We start from the raw sequence: 16,640 nt of genomic DNA on the forward strand, positions 1-16,640 counted from the left end.
TTCTCTTACTTCATTTGGCTTTATTTTGTATTACTCGGAGTAGCAGGTGGTCACTGACATGTCAACTGCCTACAGAAGACAGACCGCTCCAACGCTCACGTGAAATACTGCTTTTACATGGGAATTTCACGAGGTCTTGTCACATACTGCCACCACAGCGGTGGCAGATGCCCTTCCTTACGAGCTGGAGGCAAAGCTTCAGTCTTTGGACCATCAGCTGGAGTTTCTTCTTCCAACTGCTTTATCTAGAAGACAAGACATTAAATTGCTTCAGTAGATGTAAGCACATTCCTACAATGTGGTTTTCAGTACCCAGGCAGTGCACAACCTGGCCCCCATCTCAGAACGAAGAGCCAGCGCTAACTCCTTTGGTTGACACACAGCTTTCACGTCTCTCAGTATTCACTTATACTCAGTAATCATGGCAGGCTCGTATTACCTAATTAAGAAGGAATTTTTACAAATAAAGAGTGATTTACAAGAGAAATGTTACTTGTCTACCACTGCGACATTAAGCGGACTGCATTCTCGTGCTGCTTTGAAAGCTGCCAGAGAATTACAAGTCCCGAAATTTCCATTCCAGTCAGCAGGAGGCCACTATTTCCGTGTGCCACCAACAGCCCTTGAGATGTTTTCAATACATGCTTCTTGAAGCAGCCTAAGTGCTGGCTGCCACCACGTTAGTTCTGGTAAGAGTGCCATACTACATACAATCCAACTACTTCTGTACAACTGAATTAAAGAATTATTCTAAGAACATCAACTTTTTCCAAATGAATGTCAGTTCAGCTTGACTTGAAATTATTCTCAATGCCCAAACAATGAACGCTGTGGTAAGTCACTTTCAAAGGTGCAACCAAAAAGCATTCAGAGTTTCACAACAGCAGAAAAGGAACTGTTTGGTCTCATCCCTTTGGAATTTCCTTTCGCAAAGCTGCTACAACAGCCCTGCACTAGCTGAAACACGGTTGCAGGTTCAGCTTTACCTTCCGATTCCCTTCACAGCCTTTAAAAAGCTGTAACTCAGATCTCTGCCTAAGCATTTTAAGTCAGTGTTTCATGCCAAGAAGAGTTCTAACAAAGCAGAGTCTAAATGAGACTGCAGTAGGCATTCAGGTATTTTCCAAGAACACATCTATATGCCACACAAAATACTCGTGGGCTAAGGAGGCTTTACTTTGCATTTGCACTAACCTCCTTATCCCAGCTTTCCCGCTGCAGCTTCTTCCATTGCTCTCGTTTGGCAAAATAATCAGGATACATTGCCTTCTCAGAGGGGTGCCAGTAATCCAAGCACCATTCCGGAATCTGTTAAATAAGAAGTTTCATACATAATATTTTTACATATTAAATCATATATAGTACACACACAAAAGAACGAAAGGCAATCACTGAAGCCAGTATTAAAATGGATAAATAACCCAGGAAATGAAGTACTACATAAAAACCCCATTTAAGAGCTACCTGACTATTGTTAGTCTCAAGGCACCATCTGGCAGAGGCCAGGGCGTTTAATCTTTTGTTTCACAGATTATCCTATGTCATAGGAGACATTACAGTGACTTGCTTAAACCATCGCATCCCAAAGGCAAGTCCCAGGTCATCTCAGTTAACTGTAAATTCCATCTGGTGGAAGAGAGGATTTAATTTCTTCCCTTCCTAACTCCCAAAAGCAGCAGGTTAGAGAGATTCTTTTCTCCAACTACTAGTTCATTTTATTTGACAGAGAGAGAACCTTACAGCTCATTCCTGCTACTACTAAAAATGTAAGTGGCCTTTAAGATCTTGATAATGGTCTGAGCTCTAAGATGTCCAGTCAAAAAAAAAAAAAAAGTAAACTTAAAATTCTGCAGCAGCACATCACTGAATGTTAACATTTTAACAACAAGAACATTGATTTAAAAAGAAAACACAAAGAAAAACCCACCAAAACAGAAAAAACCCCAAAAAACCAGAAGAGACACCAATTCTTAAAATCCAGAATCACCATTCATCCAATGACATTTACACTTCCAGTTTCCTGCTGTGATTCTCATCACTGATTAAGCCTTCGGCTGAACAGAAATAGCAGAGCTGCTAACAGTAATTGGAAAAAAAATAATAATCCACACACCCCAAATACCAATTAAAACCATCAAACAGCCTGAGATCTAAAAACTACATTTTGCAGCAGCACCCACAATGGACAGTCGCTGATATATCAACAAGCCAAATCCTTGTGACAGCCATTTTGTTGAAGCACAGTTTTAGCATGTCAAACACAGCAAAGAAAAGAGAACATAAACTTCTTCTGTATGAAGACAAATCTTGACCACTTTTTGCTTACTGGACTTTTTTCTGTCCAGATTCTCTCTCACTATTGTCTCTACTACTGCTAAGGCTTGTGACCTTGGCATAAGCTTAAGTCTTCTTCTTCCCTTTTCACTCATATGTTCTTTTATCTGTCTCTGATAAATCTACATCAGATTCTTCTTTTCACATAGTTTCTTATGCGTAAAGATCTGATCAGGTCTAGTCTTGTGTCAGCACTTTCTTCAGATTCAGGAGAAAAGGGGCGCATACAGTCTGCAAGTTAGTATTAACTTCATGTAATACATTAAGAGCTGATGCCAAGAAAGCAAAAGTCCTGCGTTTTTTTATGAAACCTGTTTCCTTATTCCTAAATAGAACCATCTATGAAAAAAAAAAGCCTCTAGAAGTGCCTTAAATTCTAATAATACCACTTCTGTTGCTAAGCATACCACCTATCACACAGTGACACACAAATACATGTCTGGCACTACAGCATATGAAGGGAAAGGATAATTTGTACCATTACTCAAAATGCTGGGACTGAGTTATGCCCCCCAACAGCCAAGCCACCATCTGACAAGACCAGAGAGAAACCAAGGCTGTGACGAGATCCACCACAACAGGCCCCACAGCTCCCCCCACCTTGTTTACTCTCACAGCTCAGCTCAACCCTTTTTCTGTGCCTGCCTGACCCATCACGGTGCAGCTTCCACTTGGCAAAAGAGCAGATGATAATCCCAACAAAAAGAAGCTAGCTGTCTTCAGATGGACCAGCAAATTCCATTTTCAAGGATCAGAGAAATCATACTGCTGAATCAAGCTGCAGCCCTATGAAAGTCCACTTAAAGCACTCGCTTTACATTCACTAAAAGAAGAAGATCAGCACAGTAATACACAACCTTACAGGCCACCTTACCTTGTAGCACTCATATCTCTCATAGGAAGTGCCCCCGGGGGAGTCAGGGAAGATGTATGGCTGAGGATGCTGGTTTGCCCAGAACTCTTCCTCGCCTGCCTTCAGCAGCTCTGTAGCTTTCACCATGTCCTTCACATCCTTGTTCTTATCAAATCGTTCTCTCAGGAGGCAGGCAAAGTAGCGGTACTTGTCTCTACAGACAGAGGTTAAGCACAGTGACGTACATTGGTGGAAAAAGCGAATCACATACAGAAACAAATCTTGGCAACATCACCGGTCACCCCTGCGCAAAGACAGGGTTTGGCCTGGGGCTCTAAGGAGCTCCTGTTCCCATATCACCCTTTTCTGTGGCAGGCACTGACAAGTGACCCTAGAGACTTTTTCCTCACCCCTTCACCCACGACTGGGAGAAGAGAAGGAAAGAGGACAAAACCCCAGTCAGGCCCAACGCCCCGTCTCAGCGGAGAAGGCCACCTCCCTACCCCCCCAAGTGCGAGGCTGAGAGGCCCCGCTCCTAAGAAGATCTCTTCCCCAGGCCCATCCCCCTTCGCCTCTCACCGGTAGATGCACCAGGACTCCAGGTGCCGCAGGGATTTCTTATACAGCCGCAGCACCTTCTGCTGGTGCGTCAGGTAGGCCGCCATTTCGGGCTGCCCTACCCCTCACCTTCGCGCGCGGGGGCTGACGGGAAGGTGGAGGACGTCGCCGCGCGCAGGCGCGTTGCTCACGCTCCAGCCGTCGCCGCCGCCGCCATGAGTCGCGCTAAGTTCATCGGTGAGGGGAGAGCGGGGGGGTGTGTGTGTGGGGGGTGTCTGTGTCCCCGGTCCGGTCGCTTCATCACAGCTCCCTCTGTCCAGGGCTTGTCACCTCCTATAGTCCCTCTCGGTGTCTCCGGGGCCGCGAGGCAGGCTGCCTTTGAGTCTACAAGAAGTGTTCGGGAAGGTTTGTGCCATCGCTGGGGGCTCCACGCAGGGCACTGAGGGGCTGCTGCGTGGCTCCTCCAAGTTATCCCTAAGCTCTGGGGTTTCTGGGCGCCCCTCGCCCCCTTTTTCACATTGGCGTGTTAGTCCGTGGTTGTTTATAATTCTATGGAATTTTCTTGGATGAAAATGTTAATATTCTTAGGAAATTCGGCAGGAAGTATGTAAATAACTTCAGCAGGTCGGTTGAGATATGTGTGGCAGAGCAGCCTAATATTGGAAAAATGCCCACCCCGGTAGAACGGCCGCCAGAAAGGCGGGCTGTGGCCGCTGCCGCGGGGCTTGTTCCGAGGGCTGTGCCTCAGCCCGGCCGTGCGGGGCCGCAGCCCGGGGAAGGCCCGGAGCCACGCACGGCAGCCTGCGTGGGGCTGGGGCTGCACCGGTCCGGGACTGCATTGCGGGTGGTCTTCTTCATATGGTGATGGGCAGCAGGAGGGAAAACAGGCAGTTTTTATGAGGCAGTCTGCTGCTGCTTCCACCTGTGTAAAGGGGGTGTGTGAGGTGCTGTGGTTTTCCTTCCCTGTTACTGCTTGTTGGAAGACATAAATTTGTGTTTTCATGTGAAAAGCAGAAATAATTGCAATAAACAGCATATATGTATTAGCTTTGGTGGTTATCAGGGTGTGTCTTCTACACTCGTAGAATAAATCTGGAGTTGCACAGAAGGCCAAAATTTTATTTTTCTGTCACTTATAGTAAGAAGTTAGCTCTCAAGTTATGCAAGTAGACTTATGCTTAAGGCTCATATGACCTGTGAATGTGGTAGTCAAGGACCACTAAGATTATGCTTTCCATTGTCTTCCCTAGCTGGCTAATGCTCAGAATGAAATGTAGAGCAACTATAACATTTAATTTCTATATTTGTTTTTTCATAGATATTGGTATTAACTTGACGGATCCTATGTTCAGAGGAATCTACAGGGGAACACAAAAACATCAAGGTAAATGTTTCTTTGTATCTGCTGAAAGACAGGATCCATCCTGTTTAAAACAGAAGCCTTTTACATGTCAGAACATGATGTTAGAGTTTCTATTTTCCCCTCAAAAACTGGATGTTTATTATTTACTAGAGCTTGAAGAAGAAAGCGTGACAAAATAAGTTAGATGTTCTTAGCAAAATATGTTCTCTTCTCAATTGCTACTAAGCTGTCATTCAGGTAACTCTGCCTACAGAGCAAAATGGACAATTGCTGATCAATTTATATTAGGATTGCATGGAAAAACTGATCTGAGAATTATGAACAATAAACCGTCAAAGTATTTGTGGTGGATTGACCCTGGCTGGAGGCCATCATTGTCCATCCTCAGCTGGACAGGAGAGAGAGAATATAATGAAAGGCTCGTGAGTTAAGGTAAGGACAGGGAGAGATCACTCACCAGTTACTGTTACGGGCAAAACAGACTCAACTTGGGAAGATTAATTTATTACCCATCAAATCAGAGTAATGAGAAAATAAAACCAAATCTTAAAACACCTTCCCCCCAGCCATCCTTTCTTCCTGGGCTTAACTTTACTCCAAATTTTCTCTAACTCCTCCCCCCAAGCAGCACAGGGGGACAGGGAATCAGGGAATGGGGGTTGTGGTCAGTTCATCACACATTGTTTCTGCCACTCCTTCCTCCTCAGGGGGAGGAGTCCTCACACTCTTTCCCTGCTCCAGCGTGGGGTCCCTCCCAAGGGAGACAGTCCTCCACCAACATCTCCAACATGAGTCCTTCCCACAGGCTGCAGTTCTTCATGAACTGCTCCAGCGTGGGTCCCTTCCATGGGGTGCAGACCTTCAGGAACAGACTGCTCCAGCGTGGGTCCTCCATGGGGTCACAAGCCCTGCCAGCAAACCTGCTCCAGTGTGGGCTCTTCTCTCCACGGGGCCACAGGTCCTACCAGGAGCCTGCTCCAGCACGGGCTTCCCATGGGGTCACAGCCTCCTTTGGGTGCCTCCACCTGCTCCAGCATGGGGTCCTCCACAGGCTGCAGATGGATATCTGCTTCCCATCATCCTCCATGGGCTGCAGTGGACAGCCTGCCTTGCCACGGTCTTCTCCAGGGGTTGCAGGGGGATCTCTGCTCCGGCACCTGGAGCACTTCCTCCCCTTCATTCTTCACTGACCTTGGTGTCTGCAGGGCTGTTTCTCTCACGTCGTCTCACTCCTGTCTCCAGCTGCAATTGCTCCTGGTGGTTTTTTCCCCCCTTCTTAAGTATGTTATCCCAGAAGCACTACCACCGTCACTGAGGGGTTTGGCCTTGGCCAGCGGTGGGTCCATCTTGGAGCTGGCTGGCATTGACTCTATTGGACATGGGGGAAGCTTCTAGCAGCTTCTCACAGAAGCCACCCCTGTAGCCCCCCCTGCTACCAAAACCTTGCTGTGCAAACCCAATACAGTATTGCATTGCTGAATCATAGTTACTAATTATAACTCATGCTTTTTTGCTCTCAAGGCCTTTAGATATAGATGTAAAAACAGTCTACTGAAGTATGTGGAAAAGCTTCCATTGACTTTGTGGATTTAAATTGGATCTTCAGTTACTGCATTTTTTATTGTATTCCAAAGATTACTCAAGTGTGTTTAAAGATTATTCATAATAGGCATTTTAACTGCATGAAAGTGATTTTTAGTTGAAAAGTAGTTCAATTATGCTGTAAAACCTTATGTTCAGTTTATGCCATTTTATGAACTTTCACAGATGACTTCTTGGATGTGGTAGAGAGGGCAGTCAAAGTTGGCATTAAAAAGGTAATTTTTTATAATAAAATTTCTTTAATATTTTAAACTGCTTTCTAGTACTTTGGGGTTTTAGTGCTCCACTATTAAAACAAACGTTTCAGGAACTTGCAATGGAAAATGCAGTAACTTTCTTCAGTAGCATAAAGCAAAAGTGTTCTGTGTGGAGCATTGTCTTTCATTTGCACAGATTGTTAGATGCTGATAAATAAGTTCAGTGGTATCATGTATGATGTGCATATAGAATTTCTTTTGTACAGTTTCAACAGAAAGATGTTTTCCTCTGACCTACTGCAATCAACCAGTACATAATTTTAAATGGTAGCTGTATTATAGGCAGCCACTCCTCTCTTCTTGTATCCCAAGTGACTCATTCAAGTTACCACTACAGATCAAAACTCAAAAACTCTTGTGATAGTGATCTTTTAGATATTTCTATATGTAAAGGAAATTGGTAATTGCAGAAGAGCTGGGAGTGCCCATAAATTCTTACAGTTGAGACATCGGAACGTCTGCTAGTAAATACTGGCTTGCATGTATTAGAAGTGCATCATTATGAGCATGTTTGTAACTCTTGGCTTGAAATTGGTGTTTTCAGCAGTGGACCATGCTCTTTTAGTTGTAATAGTCCAGCCTGCCTATCTCTCTGTCTCTAAACTGAATAAACTGTCAAGACAAAAATACGCATTAAAATATAATGCACACGGTCACAAACTGTTCTACCGTACTAATAAGGCTGGTGGATTAGAAATAAAGAAATAAACCCTCCTCTAGAAGAGGAACAGACATCTCAGAAATGTGCTGAAAGGCTCCCCTCTGAAAAGAGTGGGAAATAAACTGGGAGACAAAAAGAAAACTAGTGATAGAGAAGTTACCCCACCACAGCAAATACAGACTCATAGTCATTTCTACTTTGTTTATATGTGGTGTATTAGTATTATTTAATCTTTGTACCACCCTCTGAAAGTAAGTGGCAATTTTCCTAATTTGTCATAAAATATATATTGGCTGCATAACTTTTTCAAGATGCACAGTGGATTCAGAAATGGAATTCAGGAGTTCTGTGTCCTTAGCTATGTTTTCAGTCTTGCTACTGGCCTCTATGGTGCCAGAAGTCTATTCCATCCCAGATCGTTTCTGTTTGCCTAGAAGCTTAATCTGTTTATTTGAAAATACTTCTATTTTTCCATAGAGCTGCTGATTTATGGTAACTTTTTGTAGAGTTTTGCCCTGTGCTGTATATACACTGAGCCAATTTCAGCTTAACTTATTTTTCTGGTGATGCTGTTGGGATGTGTCCACGTCTAATGGAGCATACTGCAGAAATGTCAGAGTTGGTGCTGACCGAGTCTGGTGTAGCATGTGTCGGGATAAGAGTTCTCCGAAAGCAGTCTAGTCGTGTTTTACTGGGACCTAGGGTGCAAGATCCTGCAGTGGTGGTTCAAAAAACGCTGTAAGCCACAATTCTGGTGTGATAACCTTTGATCTTAAGGTAAAAATAGAGGATTGGAGCCAGAAATTCTTAAATTTGTAATCCCAACTCTGGTACAGTCTCTTTTGTTGGCTTATCTGCTTACTCATGTCTTGTTTCGGGTGTTCGGGAGCTTTTAGTTTCTCCACTTGTAAGACAGGGAGAATGTTTCTGAACATCATTTCTTGAATGCAAATAAAGTTTCTTGAGTCATTGTCTAATGAAGTTAATATTGCTGCAAATAGAAGCATTTTATTCATTTAATAGTTTAAATACTTAGCATAGGAGATACTTGATAAAGAAAAAAATCAGGTTTTGATACCTTGTGTATTTATTAGCTCCTGAAGTTTGTTACTGATTTATGAATTTTTGTCATATCTACATTAGTAATTGTCTTCTGATGCTGTCTGTCTAGATTCTTGCTTATATCTGAGTATTTTCTTAAACATTGTTTGATGTTCAAAGAACATACTTGGTGACAGTACTTTCCTTTTTCCAAGTTTTTGATTACAGGTGGAAGTCTACAGGATAGTAAAGATGCATTGCAGCTGGCACAGACAAATGGTATTTTCACTTTAAACTTTTGTCAGTCAAAAATATAACCTTCTCCACTCTCAGAATTAAGAGTTCAAAAGGACCTGCCCCTGGAGGTGTTTACAGAATCTCAGATTAAAATGAGAAATTGTGTTTCAGAATGGGATGAATGCATTGTGTATGAGTTTCTGTATGTTGCTTTTTAGATCCCTGGGTGTTGGAAGGAATCAGTCTTTCCTGTAATTTCTGTTTCTAAATAAAAGTAGAAATTACAGGAAATTTCTGGAATAAAAATCTTGTTACAAAGCTCTCTTCTAGAAAGAAGGTAAATCAGGCTAAATGTGGCTTGCGAAATTCTGTAACAGCTAATGCAGAGGCACGTGAGGGAAATCACATGCTGTCTGCAACTCTCACAGGTGAGGATAACCTGATGCATTTTGAATGAGATTTATTTCTAGATGATCTCAAGAGATCTCTTCCAACCTCAACAATTGCATGATTTGTTGAGGGCTGCTCCACCAGAATAATTTAGCTTTCAATTGCAGTTTTGGAGTATACTAAATAATGTGTACTAAAAAGAAACACATGTGCACACACCCCCACTAGAGATACTAACACTTTTAAAGCAGAAAATATGTGTAATAAAATTATCAGCAAGATAAACTTGTTCAAAGGTAGTTTTCTTTTTAAATTATGAGCAATAAAAAGAAGTACAGATACTGTCTATACTTTATATAAATTTTCTTTTTTTTTTTTTTCTTAAAACCTTCTAATGCTATCTTGCTTTAGACATATTTTACAGTACAGTTGGCTGTCATCCTACCCGCTGCGGAGAATTTGAGCAGAGTAGCCCTGAACAGTATTTATCTGAATTAAAAAATCTGATTGAAAAAAATAAGACAAAGGTAATAGCAGTTGGAGAATGTGGCTTAGGTAAGTGTTATCTTAGTAGTTCTTTTTTTTTTTTTTTCTAGGCATATATTAAAAAATCCTAAACCCACTGGGTTTTTTTGTTCTTTCTGTTTGTAGATTTTGATAGATTAGAATTTTGCCCAAAGGACATCCAAATCAAGTAAGAAACTTTTGATGACTATAAATTGACTTGTAGCAATTTACAGGAGTGTTTTTTATCTTATGTTCTACCAGATAACATTTTGTCAGGTATAGACCTGCAATTTGCATGGTTGGATCTGGGATTTTTTTGCAGAAACAGGTAAAGAAAGATCCCTACGTTCAAGTAGTGCTATGTGCTAAATTTTGCTACCTACCTGGAGTTGACTTAGTGTGTCTCTTTCTGTAAAACTGATCAGAATTTGTGGGGTTTTGAATGTGACAGATGTTCATTCTTGCTAATAGTCAAGAACTCTCAGAGACTCATTGGGAGAATAACAGAACTGTAGTGTGTGAGAGAAGAACTAGGCTGAGTGAAAGGCATGGGGAAGGAAACAGACCTGTCAAAAAGAGTAAGTCAGCAGTGGAAAAATAATGAGCTTTTAAGGGAGGTGTTAGCTGGGAGCAGATAATTGAGAGCTGATGAAAAGGTGATCTTGGGAGCTGGAGAGATCTGTGTTTTGAAGTAATACATGCAGCATAGATACTGAGTGGAAAGAAGCTAGCACAGCCCCTAAAATCAGCTTGCATTCTTGTAGTGAGAACTTCTGTGTACAGAGGGAACTGACTGAAAGATGTAGGTGATAAATTCAAATAAGATGAGTGATTAATGAATTGGGCTTGCTTATTACTGTTCTAAGTAAATTAGTCACTGGGGGGCAGTGGTTAGTTGATTTTTTTTTCTAATTGCTGCATATTAGCAATAGATAGTGTTAATTTCTTCATAATGCTACAGTCATACAGTAAAATATTCAGCAAAGTGGACAGAACTTTTTTCCTGGTAGAATTCAGTGTACAGCTCAGCAAAGCACACCTTGGAGCATAACCTGTTTCTTTTCTGTGGCAAATTAAAACACTAGTGGAGTAATAATGTTTTAAGATTCTTATTGCCTTGATGTGATTGGGAGGAAAAAAAAATCTATCTGATTTTCCTTATCTGATGGACTGCAGCCGAAGACCTGTAGAGAAAAACTTCTAATCAAATGCACTGAAATTGGGTTGTGAGGAAAGAGGTGACAGGGTGGAACAGAAATACCTTTTAAAGTGGTAGGTGAGTCCTTTCTAATTAAGGTTGATAATGACAGAAAGTCTTTATCTGAGCTATTTCAGTGAATCATATGAAATACATAAATCTAGTTTCTCAGAGCTCTTTGGGAACCCTTCCTGGAAATTGAAGTTGGAACGAGGTGGTTGATGAAAAAGACAGAAAGCAAGAAATACGAGGGAGTGAAGAAATATTGAAAGCCTCAAGGACAGATGCCTGCCAACGTAGTGTTTGTAAATTCTGTATTTTCTAAATACAACTTTCCCTGCTCTTCACCCTCCACGTGTTTGTGAAACATGGTCAGGGTTTGGGGTTGTATTCATTTTTGCTAATTGAGTGCTATGGAGTTGGGACAGTCAGGCTTTCATGAGCTTTAGCAGACTGGATGGTGAGTTTTTTTGAATTAATATTCAATGTATGCTTGATAAATGAGCTAAAAAAAGGAAGGCAAAGTGTGAAATGTATGGAGGCAGGTCAGCCGTTTTCAGCTGATCCATAGGTCAGGTGTTGTAGCAGTCACTGGAATAGCTAGCAAGCAGCTGCAGAGTTACCCTGTAGAAGTATGGTAGTTTCCCAGTGGGTACTATCTGAGCGTGACCTCTCTTTTGTTTAATGTTTAATCGTTATTTTCTAGTTAGTTATGTTGTGTGTGCTTCTGGGTAATTTTCACCTGTAAAAAATGAACATTGTTTTTTTTATCCTTTTTCTTGGATTGAAAAGCTAATAAAGATGAGAAGCTAATAAAGATGAAATTCCTTTGTTGAAGCAGCCCTAAGAACTTTTTTGTGAGAATTTTTCTGCATTCTCATAACTTTTCCAACAGAAAATTGTGATTTGAGTGGTAGATGAAGGCAGTACCTTCATCTAACTACGGTGAAGGTCACATTATAAATGGACTGATAAGTATATAGAAGTTTCACTTCTGCTGAGCTACTGGGAGGGGTTTAGCAAGTGGAAACAGGAGTTTCCTTTAACAAATAGGAGATGAACAAAATCACATGCACTGTTATTCATGCACGAACCCAGAATTGTTTGTCTAGGGATATTCTACCTCAGCAAGGCCAATTTGCTTCACTTCCTTTAGTGTCTTGATCCCAAACCTGAAAATACCACAGTATTTGAACCTGCAAACATTGAGAATGCTTACTGAGAAGCAACATAGAACCAACATATATTGAATGACAGTCCACTCGCCCAAAGGAAAAGGTTGTTCCTTCAGCACTGGAACTAGTAAGGTTTAGTTTCCTGCTGACTTTGTTACCATTCTGATAACCGTATGTCTGGTTTCTTCATGTTTTGCCAGGGTTCCTCTTTCCTTTTTTTCTTCTTTTTTTTCCTTTTTTTTTCTCCAAGAGCTTCCCCATTCACCTCCCCTTTCTCTTTGCCAGGGCAAGTAGCAGCATATGCTGGGTGTCATTGTTGGTAGGAATGGAAGAAGCTTGAGTTGCCTTTCAGGCACTAAACTTTGTACTTTCAAGACCACTGCGCTTTTCAAAATTAGATTAAAATTGGCCAGTAGGTTACTTATGGGGCTTATTTGCAGCTCAGTCTCTAAAACCTCATTTCCTTATGAAACAAGTTTTCTGTTTAAAAAAAAAATAATAATAAAGCAACTGTAGCTATTTAACTGCAAGAGCAATCATGAGTTGCAATTAAATTTATATTTAGTCAAACAAGCTAAACTAAGCACACTATCTAGACTACAAAGAAGATTCAAAGTAACTGTAATTTGTTCTCTTGTATTTTCATGTCAGTTTTTAATGTTACAGCCAATTTCTGTTCCACCTGTTTCATCCTAAAGATATGCACTGATAAACAGGGAAGGTAACTTTTATCAGAGAAATATCAACCTGTAATACAGGGAAAACAGTGAAAATTACACAAAACTAAATGACCAGTTGCATTGTCTTTTTTTAGGAAAATGTAAATCAAACTAATGTTTTGCTGCCACTCTCTCCTGATTGGTATGTGAATAGTACCCAGCAGTATGTGGACACTTGAGTTTGCCTTTGAAATGTTTCTGATCTCTGATGATGGGAATGCCCCAGTGCCCTGGACTGCTTTTAACAGCAATGCCTAAAGACATCCAGTATGTGCATATAGTCCCAGCCTGTTGGGACCGGCAGTGTTGTCCTTGCCTTGTCCAAATAATGTCATCTTACAAATTATGTATGGATACTGAGTCACCCATGCACTGTTGGCCCTCTGCCACACATAAGTTCCTCTGTGGTGTTTTCTGAGCATTGGTAATTTGCATGCCTGGGTGTAGCATGGCAGACAGAAATGGTAAATGACAATGCTCTGGGATTAGAACTAGCTGCAAATGACAAGTGGGGGTCAGTTCAGTGCTAATTAGTTTTCTTTGGAAACTACAGGAGGGAAACTGGCTACCTTGTTACCTTCCCTCTGCCCACATTTTGATGTCTCTTCGTGAGGTGGCTGCCTCGCTGTTCCCGCTCCTTCAAAGGGAATACTAGGAGTAGAAGGTAGGAGAGAGATAAAAAGGAGTGAAAAGGAAAGGATGCAGGCACACAAAGGAGAGGAGGGAAGACAGTGGAGGACTTTGAAAGAGTGAGGACAATAGGCAGAATGGGGCAGAAGTAAGTTGTCTAATCTTGGTACTTGTTCCACCCCAAGAGAGGAAAGACTGACCTTCATGGAAGAGCAGACAAAAACTCAGGATTGTTACTTTACAGGTCGGGCAGCTCTGATGCAGATTTGGCCGTGTGAGGCTATAAAAGTCTCTATAGCTCTCCCTTGCTCGACCTCACTGTGTTTACAAGTGGTGCTTGAAATAGTGGTCTCCATGTGGTCCACGCTCTCCCTTCCTGACATGGCAAAACTGCGTGGAGAGCAGTCAGTTCTTCTTTCATTAAAAGTAAATAAAAACAAACTCCCAACACCCATGCTACACAAGAGTACACGCTTAGCATATATGTGTGTATGTTCTTGGCCACTTCTTGTCTTCCAGCATAGATCACTACTATATGAATATACCATGGGAAAGAGTTCCTTTTAAATCCTTGCACAAATAAGGGCTTTCGCATGGCAAATCCATTAATTCTGTCTTTAGTTCTGGAGGGCTAAAATGTGCAAGTGCTGGAAAAAACTCTTCTGCTGTCGTTATTTGCTCTTACACTGAATTTCTGTTTAAAAGCAGTTTTTATTTTACAGGTATTTTGAAAAACAATTTGACCTGTCAGAACAGACACAACTGCCCATGTTTCTTCACTGTAGAAACTCACACGCTGAATTTTTAGGTGGGTTTTGTTTCAGAATTTCATACTCTGAGCATATTCTGAATATGAAAAATCTGGAAACCTGAATCTTTCACCTTTGTCTGTTACAAAGCTGACTTACATTTTTATTTATTTCATTTCATAGACATAATGAGAAGAAACCGAGATAGGTTTGTAGGAGGGGTGGTAAGTACGGACTTCAGTGTAGCATTCATTTTTACATGCATGTGTGTGAATATTGTTGCTTGATATGGAACTTGTTGTTTGTCATGGAATCTGGCTAGGCTTCCTGTTAATGTGATTTAAGTTATTAATTAATCAGTGTTTTCGAGTCCCTTCTAGTATTTTTATTTTCATTGCTTATTCAACAGGTTTTTTGCAAGGTAAGAAGATAGGCTGAGAAAAAGCTCTGCGGCTGACATGAGCAGTTTTTCTTGGCCTGTCAGAAGGACAGTTTAAGCACCTTGCAATTGACATTGGCCTTTTCCCAGTTCTTCAGTGTCTGTAACTGCAGTGCGTTCAGACCACAGATAATTTAGACGCATGTTCCCAGTGGAAGCCGTAACCTCAAACATTTGCTTCTGACGTTAGACGTCGTTTTCAAATTAGATCCAGATGTAACTTTTGATGGCTGTATGTCTTTAGATATTCAGATCATGTGTTTTAATTCAAAAGTGTAACAGGAAAAACTTTGGATGAAATGATTAAAAAAGTCCAGCAACACTCTTTCAGGTTTCCATTATGTCGGGGTTTTCCGAAAATAATAAATGCTTAGATTATTCTGCCCTACTAACATCAGACCACACCTCCCACAATAATGTCTCGGTCCCCAGGTTTCCCCTTTGTTACTGCCAAAACCTTCCCCTAGCTCAGTACTTTGCATGTTGTGCTCTTACATAATACTGTACAGTCTCTCCTTCCTTCCTTCCTTTCTCTTCAAACCCAGTAACTAGTAGAGAAATGACGAGCATGCACCCTCTGCAGATGACTGTCCCCCTCACAGCAGGGGGAAGCAGACAGTGCCTTTACTCCCCTCAGGCTGAGATGCTGTGATTCCCAGACGCATGATGCTTTTAGCACCGTGTGACCTACCACTTGCCTCGTTAGTCCCTGGTATGACCAAATAGACTGTCTTTCTATTTCCCGTGGACTAAAATATGCGGAGAACATAACGCTGCTCTTACTATGTCCCTGAGAGTGTCCCGTAGGGAGCACTGAGGAAAGAATGTAAAAATTCAGCATGCACAGGATTACTTCCTGTGTATGGTCTCCCAGCTATCAGCTACAGAAAGTCCCCAGGCCAAAAGTAGTATCACTGCATAGGCCTTTTCTACGCGTCTTTATCACTCATAAAACCTGGTAACCACTTGTATTGCAGTATTCAGGTGACTTCGGCCTGAACTTTGCCCAAATTCAGAAACTGAGCCATGTCCCATCTTCATGTTTGTATTGATGCATAATGCATACTATCAAAGGTATTTATGCCACAAATAAAAACTAGTATGTACTTTAAAATAATTGGAGTTTTAAATGAAGTACATATAGTTGTATATATGTGTGCATCTATATTTATATATGTTCTAGGTACATTCTTTCGATGGCACAAAGGAAGAAGCAGCAGCTATATTAGATTTGGATCTTTATATTGGAATAAATGGCTGGTAAGCTCTTTACAAGAAACAAAACTCTTTTAAAATGTCAGCTGTAGTGAACTCATTGCTTTCTTTTAAACAATGAGGTCAAGTTTTCAAAGCTCACTAGACTCTTAATCATCTGACAGATTTAGAATTGCACTCATTAGTCTGTTAGCCATAAAAAGACCTTAACTCACAACTCAGCAAGTTAATCTAGTCTTAGGTCCATTCTACCACCCTCAGGTCTATCCTTGTTGGTAAATAAATAAGGCGGTTGAATGTGGAAACAGTCCTTCTAAGAAGTGTTTAAAAAATAGCGTAATTTTAAGCTGCCATATGAAATCCAGCATGCAAATGTAACCGGAGCCGCCTTATCTACTGGTTGTGCAGTCTGAATTCTCAGCAGTCATTTGGCCAAAAGCCAGCCAGCACCAGTTCTAAGCTGCAGGTGTTGCCGAGGCCAGGCAAGTGCAGGCAGGGGTTCTGCATGCTTACCGGAGTGAGACGGCTTCACTGAGTAACTCGCCAAATTTGCCATTTTCTGCAAAGTTTGAATTTACAGGCAGCACTTTTAGAAATGAAGCAAATTTTATTCACTAACAAAATTATTTAGGAAGCTGCCTTTGCTGCAAAACATTTCAACAGGCAAAGTAATTACTTTTATACTCTTTTTATTATTTTTTAACCAAACTCT

At 41.3% G+C, this 16,640-nt stretch overlaps 2 protein-coding genes across 9 annotated transcripts in view; one reads left to right on the plus strand and one right to left on the minus strand.

Annotated features, from left to right (window-relative positions):
- Positions 1 to 3,906, minus strand: NDUFB9 (NADH:ubiquinone oxidoreductase subunit B9). Its single transcript, XM_054815361.1, has 4 exons — positions 3,767 to 3,906; positions 3,209 to 3,401; positions 1,195 to 1,308; positions 1 to 245 (listed from the first exon to the last, which is right to left on the minus strand). Exons 1-4 carry the CDS (start codon positions 3,850 to 3,852, stop codon positions 114 to 116), a joined length of 525 nt encoding a protein of 174 aa, XP_054671336.1. The 5' UTR covers positions 3,853 to 3,906; the 3' UTR covers positions 1 to 113.
- TATDN1 (TatD DNase domain containing 1) overlaps positions 3,886 to 16,640 on the plus strand; it is a 16,568-nt gene continuing 3,813 nt past the window's right edge. The window contains exons 1-9 of one of the 8 annotated variants that reach the window (XM_054815356.1): positions 3,886 to 3,982; positions 5,064 to 5,129; positions 6,876 to 6,925; positions 8,885 to 8,948; positions 9,708 to 9,851; positions 9,948 to 9,990; positions 14,248 to 14,333; positions 14,458 to 14,498; positions 15,897 to 15,973. In XM_054815356.1, coding sequence (XP_054671331.1) covers positions 3,961 to 3,982; positions 5,064 to 5,129; positions 6,876 to 6,925; positions 8,885 to 8,948; positions 9,708 to 9,851; positions 9,948 to 9,990; positions 14,248 to 14,333; positions 14,458 to 14,498; positions 15,897 to 15,973 — 593 coding nt within the window. In that variant the 5' untranslated portion in view covers positions 3,886 to 3,960. The other 7 variants (XM_054815357.1, XM_054815352.1, XM_054815353.1 and 4 more) reach the window with 7 other exon arrangements.

The sequence above is a fragment of the Grus americana genome, chromosome 2 (genome assembly GCF_028858705.1).
Source record: "Grus americana isolate bGruAme1 chromosome 2, bGruAme1.mat, whole genome shotgun sequence".
Classification (NCBI taxonomy): domain Eukaryota; kingdom Metazoa; phylum Chordata; class Aves; order Gruiformes; family Gruidae; genus Grus; species Grus americana.

What these genes read in the sequence shown, in the direction of transcription:
- NDUFB9 (XM_054815361.1), bottom strand. Translation starts at nt 3,852, where the DNA reads ATGGCGGCCTACCTGACGCACCAGCAGAAGGTGCTGCGGCTGTATAAG. An exon ending in GAGTCCTGGTGCATCTACCG is followed by an intron (nt 3,402 to 3,766) that starts GTGAGAGGCGAA and finishes CTCTGTCTGTAG; the next exon opens with AGACAAGTACCGCTACTTTG. An exon ending in GGGAAAGCTGGGATAAGGAG is followed by an intron (nt 246 to 1,194) that starts GTTAGTGCAAAT and finishes CTTGTCTTCTAG; the next exon opens with ATAAAGCAGTTGGAAGAAGA.